A 17,945-nucleotide genomic window follows, 5' to 3' on the forward strand; every position below is an offset into this window, starting at 1 on the left:
TAATAAATCACAAGACACTGGTGTAAGAATAATTTGGGATGCTAGCAAAGCATTTGTTAGAGGATTCTATATACAACAAAACGCAAGGAAAAGGGGAGCTCATAAAAGGAATTTAAAGCAATTAAGAGAGGAAATAGCGAGAAATGAAAAAATATTAGCGAAAGAACCAAAAAATAAAACAGCAGCACAAAAAAATTAAGCTATTACAAATACAACTCATCGATGTTAAATACTGAAATCCAAAATAATAAAAGATGGATGAAACAGAGATCCTTTGAGTTTGTGAATAAGCCTAGCATAATGTTGGCATGGCAACTGAAGAAAAGACATAGAGGTTAATAGATAAAATCAAAGAGGGCGAGAAAATAATAGACAAACCAGAATAAGCAAGTGTTTTATTAACCACTTTAAAATTTTATTTAAGATAAATAATTATATGCAGGGGAAAGACTCACCTAGAGTGGGAAAGGAAAAAATAGCATATCTAAATGCCCCGCTTTCTATGATGGAAATACATGAGGCTATCGCCAAAGCGAAGCAGGGGAAGTCAACAGGCCCGGATGGTCTTACCGCCTTGCATTATAAAAAAAAATGGAAGAAGTAGTGGCTACTCCACTGAAAGAACTCATAAATAACATAATGAAGGAAGAATCCCGGAGTCGTGGCAATTAGCACATATAACAGTAATTCCTAAACAAGATAAAAACAAGGATAATATAAACAATTACAGACCAATATCTTTACTTAATAATGGATTCCAGGATTCCAGCGTCAGCCTGGCAGTACCGCTGATAAACCTCTCTGCCTCTTACTCTGTGTTCCAGACAAGGTCAGCTCTTAGCCTTGATAGCAAGTCTCACTGTTACATTGCACTTTAACACACAGAGGCATAGAGGCAAAGAGGAAAGCTTCTTTAAGAAGCATTTTAGGAGGAATATTGCGGGGGGGGGGGGAAATGCAAACTATAGGATCAGATCTAGCTCAATAACACAATTGGCAAACCTCTCCCTTCATTAACATAAGAAGTACTAAATCAAGATATAAGGAAAGAGGAGGAGATTAGAAGCGTAACACTAGGAAGAGCTGAATATAAGGTAAGGGCATTTGCTGATGATATAATTGTAATGGTAGAAGAACCAAGAGGAAGTATAAGCAAGTTGCTGAGAAATATGGAGAAATATGGCAAGGTGGTGAGATTTAAAATAAAGATAAACTAAGATAATGATAAAAAATATGGATGAACAGAATAAAAAGAAATTGGAGCAAGAAACGGAATTACAAATTGTACAAAAAGTAAAATATTTAGGGATAAATTTGACAATAAAGACTATAAATTTATTCGAAGGTAATTATTATAAGGGCTGGAAAGAAGTTAAAAACCAATTAGAGAGTTTGTAGAAATGGTAAAATTGATGGCAATTATTAGAGGCCATACAAATCAGAAAATAATCAAATAATGGGATGGAGTGAAGGAATACATGAAAAAATATTGTTCCGGAATTGAAATAATAATAGATAATGTGTAAAACGCACAGGGGTAAATAAGAAAAGAATAACAGAATTAACTGGACAATTACCAAATAGAAATAACACAAGATGGAAGAAGTAAAATTCTGAGATCACACGGGTGAGGGGGAGTGGGGGGTTTGTGAGAATTTATAATATTATCTAGAATATAAATTTTCTAACTGTGTTGTATTTATATATAGCAAAGGGAAGTTTAGAGTAATGATGTATATTTTTATTTTAAGGTAGGCAATTTATGTAATAGATCAATGTTAGAAAATGAACTCGATGTCTGTATTTTTGAATTTGAAGTTTGTATTATGTTCTTTCTTTTTTCTGGTTTTGAAATAAATATTTAAAAAAATGATAACCATAAAACGGATTGTTTTATTATTAAAAATCATTTTGGGCACAGCCACTGAACACATTGCTAAAAAGACAGTGTCTGCAATGGGTACGCCAGTGATATTCTAATAATTCAAATACTATTTTTTTTAAGAAAAAGAAGGTGTATGGAATGTTTTAGTGATCATTTGTTAAAAAAACAAACTTTTTTTTAAGCTGCAAAGATTAAAGTGAATGAGTGCCAAGAATTAAATTATTGCTCAGGTGAACTGCACCTTCCCCACAGCCTCTCTATCATGTTCACCTGTGCTGATGCAACACAGGCGCAGGAAACGCACAATATTCCTCCCAACAGTGTGGACAGTCGATTACAATGGAAAAGCTATGATTGGCTCCTAGTGTTGTCCACCCATCTCAAAGTGGTTCAGCAGGGAGCTTCCGACTTCCTGCTCCTCTTGTCCCGCACAGCCAGAGTTGGTGAAACGTATTCTTGTGGTTTCATAGTTTCTTTTTGTAAACCATGTTGAGATTTATTTCTTTTTAATCAGGTGGGGTATATATTTTATGAAATAAATAAATAGCTAGCTAGCTACTAGTTTTTCACTTTTAGTGAGCATAAAAGTTATGTAGCCACGTCATAGTGCTACTTTCTTTACCCAGTTAGAAAAATACTGATACTCAAAAATGGTTTGCTAGTTCTCAGTTGCACTTATGTTCAACACTTCTCAGCATTTATCAAGCAGGAAACGTGATAAAGACAACCAGCTATTCACAAGGCAAAATTCTGAAGTCTACTGGACACTTAAAAATATAACAACGAGTCCATCTAGTTACCACGTGACCAGGATATAGTCTTTTGAGGCTCTCCAAGGTTTCAGCCCTCATCTTCTGGCGTTTCCCCTCATGGACATCGATTTTTGCATTATGCAGGTCGCTGACAATTTTATTCAGTTCTTCATTTAACTCAGTCATTCGTATCTTTGACCTTTCAATTTCATTTGTGAGTGTTACTTCTTCCTGTTTTTTCTCTGCTAAAGATTCACTTCAAACCAAAGCAAAATGGTAAAAAACACAGCCCAATTAGTTTAATGTCAACTAAGCAATTTTGCCATGAATCCGTCAAGGGAGGATCCCAGTAACTCCCCCGCCACTCTGGGCGGCTTCCAACAAATACCAAAATACATTAAAATATCACAGATTAAAAACTTCCCCAAACAGGGCTGCCTTTAGGTGTTTTCTAAATGTCAGGTAGTTATTTATCTCCTTGACCTCCGATGGGAGGGCGTTCCACAGGGCGGGCGCCACTACCGAAAAGGCCCTCTGCCTGGTTCCCTGTAGCTTTGCTTCTCGCAGTGAGGGAATTGCCAGAAGGCCCTCGGTGCTGGATCTCAGTTTCCGGGCTGAACGATGGGGGTGGAGACGCTCCTTCAGGTATACAGGACCGAGGCCATTTAGGGCTTTAAAGGTCAGCACCAACACTTTAAACTGTGCTCGGAAACGTACTGGGAGCCAATGTAGGTCTCTTAGGACCGGTGTTATGTGGTCTCGGCGGCCACTCCCAGTCACCAGTCTAGCTGCTGCATTCTGGATTAATTGCAGGTCAAAGGTAGCCCCACGTAGAGCGCATTGCAGTAGTCCAAGCGGGAGATAACTAGAGCATGCACCAGTCTGGTGAGACAGTCTGTGGGCAGGTAGGGTCTCAGCCTGCGTACCAGATGGAGCTGATAGACAGCTGCCCTGGACACAGAATTAACCTGCGGCTCCATGGACAGCTGTGAGTCCAAAATGACTCCCAGGCTGCGCACCTGGTCCTTCAGGGGCACAGTGACCCCATTCAGGACCAGGGAGTCCCCCCCACCCGCCCGCCCCCTGTCCCCCCAAAACAGTACTTCTGTCTTGTCAGGATTCAACCTCAATCTGTTAGCCACCATCCATCCTCCAACCACCTCCAGACACTCACACAGGACCTTCACTGCCTTCACTGGTTCTGATTTAGAAGAGAGATAGAGTTGGGTGTCATCCGCATACTGATGAACACCCAGCCCAAACCCCCTGATGATCTCTCCCAGCGGCTTCATATAGATGGTAAAAGCATGGGGGAGAGGACAGAACCCTGAGGCACCCCACAAGTGAGAGCCCAGAGGTCTGAACACTCATCCCCCACCACCACTTTCTGAACACGGCCCAGGAGGAAGGAGCAGAACCACCATATGACAGCCCCCCCCAGCTCCCAACCCCTCCAGCTCCCATCCAGAAGGATGTTATGGTCTATTGTATCGAAGGCCACTGAGAGATCCAGCAGAACTAGGAAACAGCTCTCACCTTTGTCCCTAGCCCGCTGGAGATCATCAACCAGCACGACCAAGGCAATTTCAGTCCCATGATGAGGCCTGAATCCCGATTGGAAGGGATCCAAATGGTCCGCATCCTCCAGGCGTGCTTGGAGTTGTTCAGCAACCACTCACTCAATCACCTTGCCGAAGAATGGTAGATTTGAGACTGGGCGATAATTGGCCATATTTGCCGGGTCTAAAGATGTTTTTTTAAGAAGTGGTTTAATGACCGCCTCTTTCAGCGGGTCTGGGAATACTGCCTCATAGAGGGAAGCATTTACCACCCCGCGGAGCCCATCGCCCAGCCCTTCCCAGCTCACTTTTATTAGCCAGGATGGGCAAGGGTCAAGGAGACAGGTGGTCGGTTTCACTCGTCCAAGCAGCCTGTCCACATCCTCGGAGGTAACAGATTGAAATTGATCCCATGAAACATGACTAGACAGGGCTCCAGCCCTCTCCCGCCCCGGCCCTGCTCCCACGGTGGAGTCTACCTACTTCCAAATCTGAGTGACTTTATCTGCAAAAAAAACTTTGCAAAAGCATTGCAGCAGATATTGGGGTCCCTACCAGGCCCCAATGACGAAGGTGGTTCAGATAGATTGCGAACCACCTGGAAGAGTCTCCTGCTGCTGTTTTCTGCAGATGCGATAGAAGCGGTGAAGAAGGTCCTCTTCGCCGTTGCCATTGCCACTTGGTAGGCTCAAAGTTGAGCTCTAGCCCATGTTCGGTCTGATTCAGAATGAGTTTTCCGCCACCGGCGCTCTAGCCGTCTCAGCGACTGTTTCATCGCCCTCAGCTCCGGGGGAAACCATGGGGCTGTCCGGGCTCCATGCAATCGGAGAGGGCACTTCGGAGCCAGACAGTCAATAGCCCTGGTTAACTCAAGGAGGGCTTGAAGTACCTGCCAATCAACAGATTGTCATCACTTTCAGCAGGGATGGGCTCTATTTGGGAGCTGCTGAGAAAAGCCAGTCCTAGCAGGCCTTGCATTTAGTGTCAAATAGAAACCCTGCTTGCCAAGGAACAACCAGGATTGCACTTTAAGGCTCTTGGTTGTTCTTAAACAACAGTGTTTTTACCTGACCCCTAGGTAAATGATCTTAGGTGGGGACACCTAGTTATAGGATCTTGATCTGCAAATAAAAGTACAACTCTCTGGAAAAAGCTACCATAGGAGAAAATTCCTGATCATCCAAAGTGTCCACAATGAAAAACAGTATGCATCCCCAAATGCAAAACTCATTAAACTAAATTCTTAAGACAAGAATCTCCCCATCCCACCCCCACCCCTTGCACAGTAACCTTCCTGGCTGGGTAGGACACTTTCTATCCATTACAAAAATGTACACACGTAAGATCAGTAATAATAACAATTATTATTATTATTATTATTACTATTATTGTTATTATTATTATTATTATTAATTTATACCCTGCCCATCTGGCTGGGTTTCCCCAGCCACTCTGGGTGACTCCCAACAGAATATTAAAAACACGATAAAACATCAAACATTAGAAAACTTCCCTAAACAGGGCTGCCTTCAGATGTCTTCTACAAGTCAGATAGTTGTTTATTTCCTTGACATCTGATGGGAGGGCATTCCACAGAGCAGGTGCCACTACCGAGAAGGCCCTCTGTCTGGTTCCCTGTAACCTCACTTCTCACAGTGAGGGAACTGCCAGAAGGCCCTCGGAGCTGGATCTCAGTATCCGGGCTGAACAATAGGGGTGGAGATGATTCTTCATTATCCTTTTCACCTCAAGTGGTATTAGCACCAAAACAACCTTGCTCATAGTGATTTACTGGGAGAGAGTATTGTTCTTACTACTGCATTGTCTGTCACTGTCAGGAACTGGGCAGAGGAGGAATGGTGGAGACTACCTCCCCATCCTGACCCTTCAGGGAGGAGGAAGATGGAAGACAGTATAGGTGTGGACAGGCTGCTTGGACGAGTGAAACCGACCACCTGTCTCCTTGATCCTTGCCCATTCTGGCTCATAAAAGTGAGCCAGGAAGGGCTGGGCAATGGGCTCCGCAGGGTGATGAGTGCTGCCCTCTGTGAGGGAGCCTTCCCAGACCTGCTGAAAGAGGACAACCAGCTGGGAGCCTCTGACAGCGTCCTGACAGTCACCCTGGATTCATCTGGGAGAAAACGTAGGATATAAATTTAATATATATTAAAAATAATATCCCCAGTCAACTTATGAAACTCAGCCCACTCCAGAGCTCTGTGGGTTTGCCTGGGTATATACAGAATACACCTGTAGAATTGCATGCAATGCTCTCCCTTTAATATACTATTTTGATAGCAGGTTTGTGGGGGAAACCAAAGAATTATAAAATGATTTTAATATCATAGCTCATGTTTGTGCAAAAAGTGATGAATTTAGATTTAATCAGATTTTATAAATACATACACACATGTGCTGCTATACTCTGTCAACTTCTCTATCCGCTTTTCATGATCTTCTATCTGTTCCATAACTTGCTTCATACTTGCCTGAACAAAAACAGAATGTCAAAAGATACTTTATCAAAAAGGAATGTGGGGCTCACCCTTGTTCTCTCCCTAGTGGATGGAGGTTCTACAGGGGTGGACTGCTCCTCTGACTTACTTCAGAGACAGAGCAAAACAAAGCACTCTGTATTTAACCCTCCCACCAATTGGAAGAACTTCAGGATGCAATGCTGCTGAATAAACCATTTTGGGCATAATTTGGCATCCAATCAACCATTAACATGGAATTTTAGAGTTGGAAGAGACCCCAAGGGTCATCTAGTCCAACCCCCCCTGCAATGCAGGAATCTCAGCTAAAGCATCCCTGACAGATGGCCGTATTAACCCTTCCCCCAAATAGAGCCAATGATGCAGAGGACAATCTACATAACACTGCCCATTTGTACTAGAAACACATCCTCAGGTCTTCTGGACTTGAGAGAATCAATGCCATGAACAGTAGCAAACTGTCTCTCTTCTACCTCTAAAATGCTAGTGGCTTTAGAATGAAGGATCTCACTTTGAAAAGTCTATTAGAGGAAACATTGTGAGTTTGCTAGAGGGAGCTCTCAGAGCCCCAAAGCATTCATTTACCTGAGAGTCTGCCTGATGGGTCCCTGGTACCCAAAGGCTCTTCAGGTTAGCATCTTTCACAACAGGCAAGTTTCTCCCCCTGTGAGGTTCACAAAGCAGCTTCCTCCTTTCCCTGCCAACTTTCCTGTTCCAGAGCTGTGTCTAAAGGCTTGCAAGGATCTCTGTTTCTCTCCCACTTATCTATCTATCTATCTATCTATCTATCTATCTATCTATCTATCTATCTAATTATTAACACACTACTGGACAAGATACAAGTAGAACCACTGTCATACACTGCCTCTGGAACGGATTAATCCACTTTCCATTACTTTCAATGGGAAAGTTCGCTTCAGGTTAAGTAAGCTTCAGGTTAAGTACTCCGCGGACCTGTCTGGAATGGATTAATCCACTTCCCATTACTTTCAATGGGAAAGTTCACTTCAGGTTAAGTACGCTTCAGGTTAAGTACGGACTTCCGGAACCAATTACACTCATACCTTCAGGTTAAGCACGCTTCAGTTTAAGTACTCCATGGACCGTCTGGAACGGATTAATCCACTTTCCATTACTTTCAATGGGAAAGTTCACTTCAGGTTAAGTACGCTTCAGGTTAAGTACGGACTTCTGGAACCAATTGTGTACTTAAACCGAGGTACCACTGTATTTACTAGTACCTCGATCTCTCTCTGTTTCCGCTGCTCAAATGCCATCTTGTCTTCATCTGCCTTTTGCTCCAAGTGCAGTTTTTTCAGTTGCTGAGTCAATACAGCTACTTTTTTCCTAACTAGTTCTTTCAGCTCCTTATATTTACATATCTGGACACGAGATCGGACATACATTACCAAGTTGTAATGACATAAAAGTCATTTACCAAGCAATCAGTAAAATATTATTCTTTTAAAAAACATCCACCATGTATTAATTTTATAGCTTGAATTTTCCAAATCATTGTCCATTTAAGGTATTAAAAAACTTATTTTGTTTCTGGTTTTAATTAACTTTAAAAAATAACATGTAGGACTATATGGGACACTAGAAACAAAAAACAACATTTAATATTATACAAACAAAAGATAATGAATATCTACTGCAACAACTTCCTAATTTATGTTGCTAATAAATAATAATCACTCCAAAAATGAAAAAATAAAATAAAATGAAATGGTGAAAACAATGAGCTCTTGATGTGTTAAGTATATGTCTAAAGCTACCTAAAGTTAAAGCTTGAGCATTTTTATGCTTGTTTTGAAATTTACCTGACTTTCTTCCAGCAAAACATCTCTCCCTTGGTGCAGTGCCTCCTCTTCAACCTTTTTTTCATATGCTTTCCAAGCTTTATCAATATCCATCAGTTCTGTCTCTAGCTCTTTTTTGTTTTCTTCTATCTTAGCCTGTTCTTTCATATGATCTCTTAAATCTTTCTTAGCTGTATCTACTTTTTTTATTTGGTAAGAGGTTCTTTCTTTTGCTTTAATATACTGAGGTCGTTTTTGATTCAGCAAAATTTCCAGAGACCTAAAAATGGATATATTTTGATCTTTGAACAAAGTACTTTTCAAAGGAATTCAAGAAAGAATTTTGAAAGGCTCCATTAAAGTAATCAACCTTTTCCCACAGCATGACCAATGGTCCACTTACTTTGAATGTGACTTTAAGGTTGGCATAAGGAGACATCCATTTAGTGGGTTACTTTATTCAAATCACCCAGAGATCTACCAGGAAATTCTGCCCAATGCCAATATAAAAAAGCCCATGTCTGGTTAATCTAATATATTGGGGGGGGGGGCTCAATATAGTACTCAAGGGGGAGGCTCACTCTGATTCTGCTACATCTTTTAATACTGCAGGGAAAGAGGCTGCCTTCCGAGATACTCTGACAGATGCAGAGACTGAAGCTGCCCTGGATAGTGCCTTTGCTGGAACTGGTTAAGCAGAGCACATAACCACATTGGAAATGGCTTGGACAATAATCCAAGGCTTTAAATAATTTGGCTCCCTTAACTTCATTGGACAAATCATTCCCCTAGCCTCTCTCCTTATCCAAGTCACGAGGTGTCTCCTGAGAGGCTCTTGAGTCTCAGGAAGAAATGTTTCACTTCTACCCAGGTCCCTAGGTAGAGAGCTGATAGGTTTGCCCTTAACTAGAGTGAGGGGAATATGGGAATTCATATTCTGAAACGTCAGTAAAGTGGCGCTGGACAGTCCTGTTTTGTGATGGCATAAGGTTTGAATCCCCATGACAGGGTGAGCTCCCGTTGTTCGATCCCAGCTCCTGCCAACCTAGCAGTTCAAAACCACGTCAAAGTGCAAGTAGACAAATAGGTCCCCCTCTGGCGGGAAGGTAAACGGCGTTTCCGTGTGCTGCTCTGGTTTCGCCAGAAGCGGCTTAGTCATGCTTTCCACATGACCTGGAAGCTGTCTGCGGACAAACGCTGGCTCCCTCGGCCTATAGAGCGAGATGAGCGCCACAACCCCAGAGTCATTCGCGACTGGACTTAACTGTCAGGGGTCCTTTACCTTTACCTTTAAGTTACAGGTAGGTAGCCGTGTTGGTCTGAGTCGAAGCAAAATAAAAAAATTCCTTCAGTAGCACCATAAAGACCAACTAAGTTTTTATTTTGGTATGAGCTTTCGTGTGCATGCAAGTGTATATAGCAAGTGTATCTGAAGAAGTGTGCATGCACACGAAAGCTCATACCAAAATAAAAACTTAGTTGGTCTTTAAGGTGCTACTGAAGGAATTTTTTTATTTTATTTACCTTTAAGGTTGGGTTTGGAGGCTTTGTTCACTCTTCTGTTATGCTAAGAAGCTGGGATTGGCAAGGGAAGGGGTGAAATCAGATTTAAAAAAAATATTTTGAACTCCTGTGGGATTTTAGCTTCTTGGCAATATTGGTCAGTAAATAGAAACTGAGGCTTTGCATAATCTCCAGATTCGGCAGGCTGGCTCTGGAGAGCTGAAAGAGAATAAACGGAAGCATTCCCACTCAAAGCATTTCACAACATTATATTGCCTCCTGAAAATTGGGAAACAGAATCCTCACATACCAGCAACACCCACTAGGAGCCAGTGTGGTGTAGTGGTTAAGAGCGGTAGACTCGTAATCTGGGGAACCGGGTTTGCATCCCCGCTCCTCCACATGCAGCTGCTGGGTGACCTTGGGCTAGTCACACTTCTCTGAAGTCTCTCAGCCCCACCCACCTCACAGGGTGTCTGTTGTGGGGGAGGAGGGGAAAGGAGAATGATAGCTGCTTTGAGACTCCTTCGGGTAGTGATAAAGCAGGATATCAAATCCAAACTCTTCTTCTTCTTCTAGGTGTAGCACAGCATTCTGACAGAGATGGGTAGAAACAAACATTTCCCAACAGTGTTAACTTGTGCACTTACTTTATTTCTTTTTCGATCTGCTGCTGTTTTCTATTTAATGCTCCAAGCACTTTTTTCTTGGCTCCCACTGCATCTTCAGCATCCGAAACAGCCATTTTGTTAGAATCAATATCCTTGTTTTTTGCAGCCAATCTATTGTTCAGAAAGTTAATTTTTTGTTCATTGTGATACAGCTTGAACATTTGCAGCCTCTCTCTACATTCCCTTAACTTGTCAAACATCATCTGGTAATGCTCTGCCTGTAAACAACCAAATTATTAACAGCTAACTGATATTCAACAGCAATGGATATTGGTAGTTAAAAGTTGAAAGCAAAGCACCAAACAAGCATTTATTTCAGTTATATAATATATACATGCAATATACAGTATATGAGTAATAATTTGTGATTTATAGATGCAGCCTATACATTTAAATATCTAAAACAGTATTTGTAAATATTAGAAATTTCTTAATATACATCGCTATGCCAAGGGTTTCAGTGGTTTTTATGGGGGGAGGGGTGGATGAAGAGCAGATGAGTACCACCATGTGCCCATGTGCTGGTTTCCTGCAGGCTGGGTCTCTGTGTGAATCAGAGAAAGAAGATCTCCTACCCTGATCTCTGCCTCGGCTATCTATCAGGGGCATGGCCTAGGCACTGTTGTCAACTCTTTCTCCCAGCCTCTCTTGTCTTACGACACTCACCACCTTGCTATGGACAAAATGTGAGCCACTGGTTAACAGAGCTGGAAAGGAAACGTACTCCATTCATAGGTTTTGCCTTCCCCATAGCAACGTGATTTGATAATTGTTTAATTATATGATTCTGTAGTTTGTCACAACAGGTTATACCGTAGGTGTTGGAGGAATAGGGCCAGATCCATAGCACACTGGCCAGGTCCAGGCCACAAGTGCCACGGTTTCAATCTGCACCATGGTGGGCCAGAAAGTCTCTTTTGCTCCTTAAAACGGGTATGGCTAACCTTTTTTGGTCCAAGGGCCAGGTTTTGGCCAAACATCTGGAAACTGTATGCCTGCTGTGGGTATGGCCAATCCACACCCTGTCATGCACACTCCTCAGCTGACCTGTTCATGTCCTGCTGCATGCTCAAGGTCCAGCTCTTCTTTACTTAGCTTTCACTCTTTGCACTTATTTCCCTTCTGATTGGACAGATTCTATTACCAGGTATTTGGTTGGTAGGGTCAGAAGAAGAAGTGGAGACAGAGTAAGTATGCTGGCTGAAAAAGAAAAGGTGGGCCTGGGAAGTAAGAAAAGCAGCTGCCAGGGAAGGACTGAAAAAAGGAGAAGCTGGATCCATGGGGGAAGAGGGAGGGAAGCAGCAGGTAGTTCTTTTCCATTTGCCTTAGATGCTACACCACTGCTTACATTGCAGAGCCATTTATTATTTTAGTTGATTATTATTTCTACTGTTGAACAAGAACCAGACACATCATTCTCAGCTCTGAACCAGGGGAAGCAGAGAAAGATGTCAAATGAAACCCGATTCGTAAGATTTCTGCACAAATAGTTAAAAGTAAATTCAGAGGAAGCATATTTTGGCATAATAATGCTGGTGCTTATGAGCAAAATCTCTATAATGGGAAATTACTTAGAAAACACTGGTTTAAATCACAAGTGTCTTGAAAACAAGAAAAACACCACCTAAGAACCAAAAACAGTATTGCTGAACTTCGCACAAAAACTTTAAGAGTCAAATGTTTTGTGCTGTTCTTTGAATTACCTCTTCTTTCTCCAACTTGGCACGTTTGCGCTCAGCTGCAACGTTTTTCTTCTTGTTATAACTAAACTGTGCCTCTTCCTCCGACTGTTGCATATTCTTCTTCTTTTCTGCGTATTCAGCAGCAAGTTCTCCTGAATGACTAATTTGTTCAAAAAGTATAGTTCTTTCCTTGGGTTTCTTCATAGCAATTGTTTCAACTTCACCCTAAAATGAAGTAGGACCAAACTACAGAATTACAATGCGTTAAAACTAAAGCAAAACCTTGTCACCAGCAACAAAAATGAGAAAGGGATTAAAAACAAAGGCCATGTTTGCATGTCATATGAATCCACCATCTGATTTAAAGAATTGGGAGCAAACTTCGGTCACATACACACAGTACATGTAAAGTACATTCAAAGCACTTTTGCCGACCACACAAAGAATCCTGGGAACTGTAGTTTTTAACATCAGACACAGGAAAGGTAGCTAGTTTGTCCGAAATAGCCTGTCCAATCTGTGAAGCCTGGTGGACTTAGTGAGGTGGAAGTTTCTCACTCCTACATTAAACTATGGTCTGAATAAAGACATTGGTTTCTTATCTCATTATACATAACACTATCGTTAGCCATCTGACCCCTTGCTTTTTCCTGTAAAACCAATTGCAGCCATTAACAGCTATCAGTCAGTCAAACAAACACCCATTCCCACCACCCTTCTGAGTAATACCCCTCACCACCCTCCCACTATATACAAGGGTCCAGTGACTTCTGTAAGTGTGCATGCACACGAAAGCTCATACCAATGACAAACTTAGTTGGTCTCTAAGGTGCTACTGGAAGGAAATTTTTAATTTTTTTTCGACTACGTCAGACCAACACAGCTACCTGCCTGTAAGTAGAACTATGGTTTAGCATAACATGCACAAGGAAAAACAAACCACAACTAGCTTTGGTCTTCTGCATCCCCCATTTCCTCCTCCATGACCAGGGTAAATTCAGAAGCTTTTGTTTCTGCTTTTCCCACACTGAGTTTCTTCACATTGTCATTTTACGTGCTATTATTATCCATTCAAACTATGGCTTGTGATGCAACTAACCACAGTCAATGTTAACCACAATTCTAGTGCAGTTAAGCAGAAACTGTTAAGAAGAAACAAAAGCTTCTGATCTTATTCTGTAAATAAGCCTAAATTACTAGCCTGCAAAAAAAAATGTTTACTAGCCTGCTGGGAGCTGAAAACAGCTTACCAGATTTCTATGCTGAACGAGGAGACGGCTTCCGTCCTCTGGCAGCCCTGCTTGGTTTCTATGCCAGGCACAGGCAAAGGCAGAACACTCTCTCCTTCCTCTGCACACAATTTGTTGCATGGCTGCTAAGCTGGTGCTAAAATACAAGGCTAATACAGTACCTGCTTCAATCTATCAATGGGTGTGAGGGCTGCAGGTCACAGGATGTCACACATTCTACTCCCCAGATTCTTCCATGCCTCTGAAGCTGCAGAAACACCTGTCACAGTTATGCTCTAGTTTCCTGATACATTAGATTACAACACAAATATTTACCTGAAAAACTAGACAATTCCTTGCTCTAGCAATTATACCAATTTCTTCAAGTTCCTTTGTATAAACAGATCTGCTGACAATCTTGTCATTAACAAGGAATTCAGATCCGCTGCCTAGTTTTGGAAGAAAGAGCAGATTATACAATCCATCCATTTTGAAAGGGATAATGACTACTCAAGCCAAGAAAACCGTTCATCACTTTCTGACGTGGTTTTTAGTTCTGAACTGTTACCAGATCTGCTCTTGCACTAGTGCTGTGTTACACACAGATGGCAAAAAACTTAGAAGAATTGCAACTATAAAAAGGAATTTACTTCCAAGGATGTTATTTCTCTTCCAATCTATTCTAGTAATAACGGGGAATGCATGCTTCAAAGAATGGCAGAGAGAGATCTCAAGATTTGTCTGGAATGGGGAAAAGCCAAGGATAAAAAATAAGATACTAACAGATGTGAAAGAAAGAGGCGGTTTCTCACTCCCAGACTTAAAATTGTACTATGAAGCTGCATCCCTAATATGGATCCATGATTGGATCAAGTTAGAAAGGGAGGAAATAACAGAACAGGAAGGACATGATAACAGGTTTGGATGGCATGTTTACCTATGGTATGGAAAAGCAAAAATACACAAAGTATTCCACAATCACATAATAAGGAGATCATTGTTCAAATTGTGGGAAAAATATAAAGACTTACTAGAACCCAAGACACCCTGGTGGTTATCACCTATTGAAGCACTGACACTTAAAACATTGGGGAAAGGGGAGAATGGCCAACTGTGACAAATTGAAGCACTTTTGAAATGTTTATTTCTGTCCGGCTGGCAAAGAGTTAACCCACCTTTAGCCTGACTGACATAGAACTCTGATGGGGGCGGGACTGTGCCCGGTTTGAAAGGAGGGAGTGTCGGTTTGGTCAGTTAGGAGGGAGAGGGAGGAAGGTGTGGTGTGATGTTATGTGGTGGCTTGTATGAAGACAGTTAAGAGGCTAGGAAAACTTAAAGTTAAATGTTTGACTGAGTTTATTTTGTACAACTGGAACAAAGCTAATTAATAAATGACACGTTAAAGAATCACTTATGTTTTTAACACAATAAAACTTCATCTCTGTTTTTGCCAACAAGAGGTCCGTCTGTATTTTTTCCAGCAAGGTACCAGGACTCACAGCCGTGGTGACTCAAGAGAGGGCAAAACTCACCTCAGGCAGGGAGGTGGTGATTTGTGTCCTGAAGTTACACGGAGGAGGCTTAGAAGGGTAACCTGAGGTGCCAAGAAGTTGCCAGAGTGCATAGGGCAAACTTCTACAGTGGGGGAATCCAACTGAGGGAGACCCTTTACTGGAGGCAAGAGGTTATTCCTGGGGGACAGCCTAGAGTTTCTTAAGGTACCAGGCCACGCAAGCTGGAAGGCTCTCCTTACTAAGAAACCCAGTAGTAAAAGGGGTTTATATTTTTGAGGCGTCAGGAGAAGAGGGTGGGTGTTTTCCCCTCTGGATTCCTGTGTCGCAGTGATAGTAAGGTAGAGTGGGACCTGGGTCGTCACATTTTTGGTGGCAGCGTCGTGATCGAAATTAAAAGCTCACGCGCCTAGTTTGGTTTGAGTCTGTCAGGATTTTCCTGTGAGGAAAATGACTCACGTAAGAAAACCCAGAGAGGCAAAAGGAGATGAAAGAACGGAAGGGGCTGAGGGAAGCCCAGGTTCTGAGGTAGAACTGATGAAACTACGAATTGAGATGGCCCGAATTGAAGCTGAGAGGGAAAAGATAGCAGCTGAAAGTGAGAGGGAAAAAGCCAGAATTGAAAGTGAGAGAGAAAAAGCCAGAATTGAAGCTGAGAGGGAAAAGATAGCATCTGAAAGTGAGAGGGAAAAAGCTAGAATTGAAGCTGAGGAGAGAATGCAGTCCGAGAGGTTAAGGGTTCAATTAGAACAGGACAGAATGAAGCTTGAAGAGATACGTTTGCGATCAGAATTAACTAGTAGCCCAGTTAATAATGATAGTATCGCAATTAATTTAAAAAGGTTCCCCAAATTTGGAAAAGACGATAATGTCGAATCGTTTCTATTTACCTTCGAACGTGTTTGTGTGGAATTTCAAATACCTGAGGAGAACTGGATGCTTTATTTAAGACCTCAAATTTGTGGGATACTAAGTGAAATTTATGCTGACCTGAGGGAAGAAGAGCTGTCAAGTTACCAAGTATTTAAGCAAAGGGTCAGGGTTCGATGTGGACTCACGGCTGAACAAAGCAGAAAGGCTTTTCGTGAGGCAAAAAAGGAACATAAAGAGACTTATGCCCAACTAGCTAGCCGCTTAGATAAATTACTTGACAGATGGATTCAAGGGAGTGGAGTGAAGGACTTTGATGAGTTAAAACAATTAATTTGTTTAGAACAATTTTTTAAGCAAATCCCTAGCAATTTACGTTGGTTCTTGAGGGATAAAAAACTGAAAACTGTGGCACAGGTTGCTGAGGTCTTAGACGAACTACAAGGAGATTTCAATGAAATAGCATTCCCAAAACACTCACAGAAGGGTAATCCATGGAGAAACAGAGAAAATAAAGACAGGCAAGAAAATTTTCCTGTCAGGGAATCAGTTTCTGACAAGACAGGTTCTAAGAAAATCACTTGTTTTTTCTGTAATCGTGAGGGCCATGTACGTGCCAGGTGCCCCCTGCTGGTTAAGTCGCAAACTACACCTTCTGCAGCTAAACAAGTAAAACTGGTAATGCAGTCTCAGGAAAATAGCTCGCCTCAGACAGAAGGCTCAGAGAAAGCGGACAGTCCAGCTGAGACTACTTCTAAGGTCTTACAGGTCTGGAGGGCTGAGCAGGAGTGCAACCAAGATTACATGGAGCCAATTGAATTAAATGGTCAGTCTTGTTTAGGTTTGAGGGACACAGGAGCAGAAGTCTCACTTGTCAAATCACAATTTGTTCCAAAGGAGCAGTACCTCAAGGGTCAGTCCTATAGTTTAAAAGGCATATGGGGCCCACATTTTGAAGTACCATTAGCTGAAGTTGATATTACCTACAAAGGATTTTGTGGCAAATGGAGAGTAGGAATCCTAAATGAATTGGAGGTGCCCTTTTTAATAGGGAATGACCTAGCTCACGGGTGTCAAACACAAGGCCCGGGGGCCAAATCCGGCCCGCCAGACCTCGTCATGTGGCCCGCCGAGCGGGACCCAGCAGTGGGACCTTGCTGCTTAAGCGCCGCGCCAACAAAGCGCCGACGAACAGCTGGGGCCGGGGAAATGCTTTTTGCCCCTGGGTCCCTTCGCGCTCTTTTCTGGCGCTGAATCAAGGCGGCGACCCCCCCTTCCCTTTCTTCCTTCCTCTCTCTCGTTCTTATTCTTTCTTTCCCTCTCCTTCCTTCCTTCTTTATCTCTGTCTTCTCTCCCTCTTTCTTTTTCTTTCCTTCTTTATTCCTTCTTTCCTACTCTTCTTTCTCTCACCTCTTTCCTTCCTCTCTCCCTCCTGCTCCCTCTTTTCTTCCTTCCTTCCTTCCTTCCTTCCTTCCTTCCTTCCTTCCTTCCTTCCGTCCTTCCCAACTTTCTTCCTCTCCCTCATTCTTATTCTTTCTTTCCCTCTACTTCCTTCCTTCTTTCTCCCTTTCCGTCTTCTCTCCCTCTTTCTTTTTCTTTCCTTCTTTATTCTCTTCCTTATTTCCTACTCTTCTTTCTCTCCCCTCTTTCCTTCCTTCCTTCCTTCCTTCCTCACTCCCTCCCTCTCCCTCTCCCTCTCCTCAGAAACATAGGATGCTGCTTTATACTTCTGGCCCTTAAACCCTGGAACCAGGAGAGCAGCTCCAGTGAGTCAACCTCAGCCAGTCCCTTTGGTGAAGGGTGGTGGCTCACTGGCAGAACATCTGTCCTGCATGCAGAAGGACCCCAGCACCTCCAGGTACTAGTAGCTCTGCAAAGGTCCTGCATGAAACCCTAGCGAGCCTCCACCACCCAGTGCAGTTACCAAAAATCATTTTTCAATAAATTGTACAATAATTGTACATTTGAATATCTACTTGCCATTAT

The 17,945-nt window shown here is 42.4% G+C and overlaps 1 protein-coding gene across 2 annotated transcripts in view; it reads right to left on the reverse strand.

The window, feature by feature from the left end:
* The window catches only part of SMC1B (structural maintenance of chromosomes 1B), a 48,357-nt gene that overhangs the window by 20,025 nt on the left and 10,387 nt on the right, over positions 1-17,945 (reverse strand). The window contains exons 5-11 of one of the 2 annotated variants that reach the window (XM_088669958.1): positions 13,915-14,027; positions 12,371-12,574; positions 10,647-10,885; positions 8,515-8,773; positions 7,933-8,073; positions 6,603-6,685; positions 2,686-2,893 (exon numbers count right to left, since the gene is read on the reverse strand). In XM_088669958.1, coding sequence (XP_088526084.1) covers positions 2,686-2,893; positions 6,603-6,685; positions 7,933-8,073; positions 8,515-8,773; positions 10,647-10,885; positions 12,371-12,574; positions 13,915-14,027 — 1,247 coding nt within the window. The remainder of the gene's footprint in view (positions 1-2,685; positions 2,894-6,602; positions 6,686-7,932; positions 8,074-8,514; positions 8,774-10,646; positions 10,886-12,370; positions 12,575-13,914; positions 14,028-17,945) is intronic. The other variant, XM_088669959.1, reaches the window with a different exon arrangement.

This window comes from Zootoca vivipara, chromosome 5 (genome assembly GCF_965207765.1).
Source record: "Zootoca vivipara chromosome 5, rZooViv2.hap1.1, whole genome shotgun sequence".
In the NCBI taxonomy this organism is placed as follows: Eukaryota; Metazoa; Chordata; class Lepidosauria; order Squamata; family Lacertidae; genus Zootoca; species Zootoca vivipara.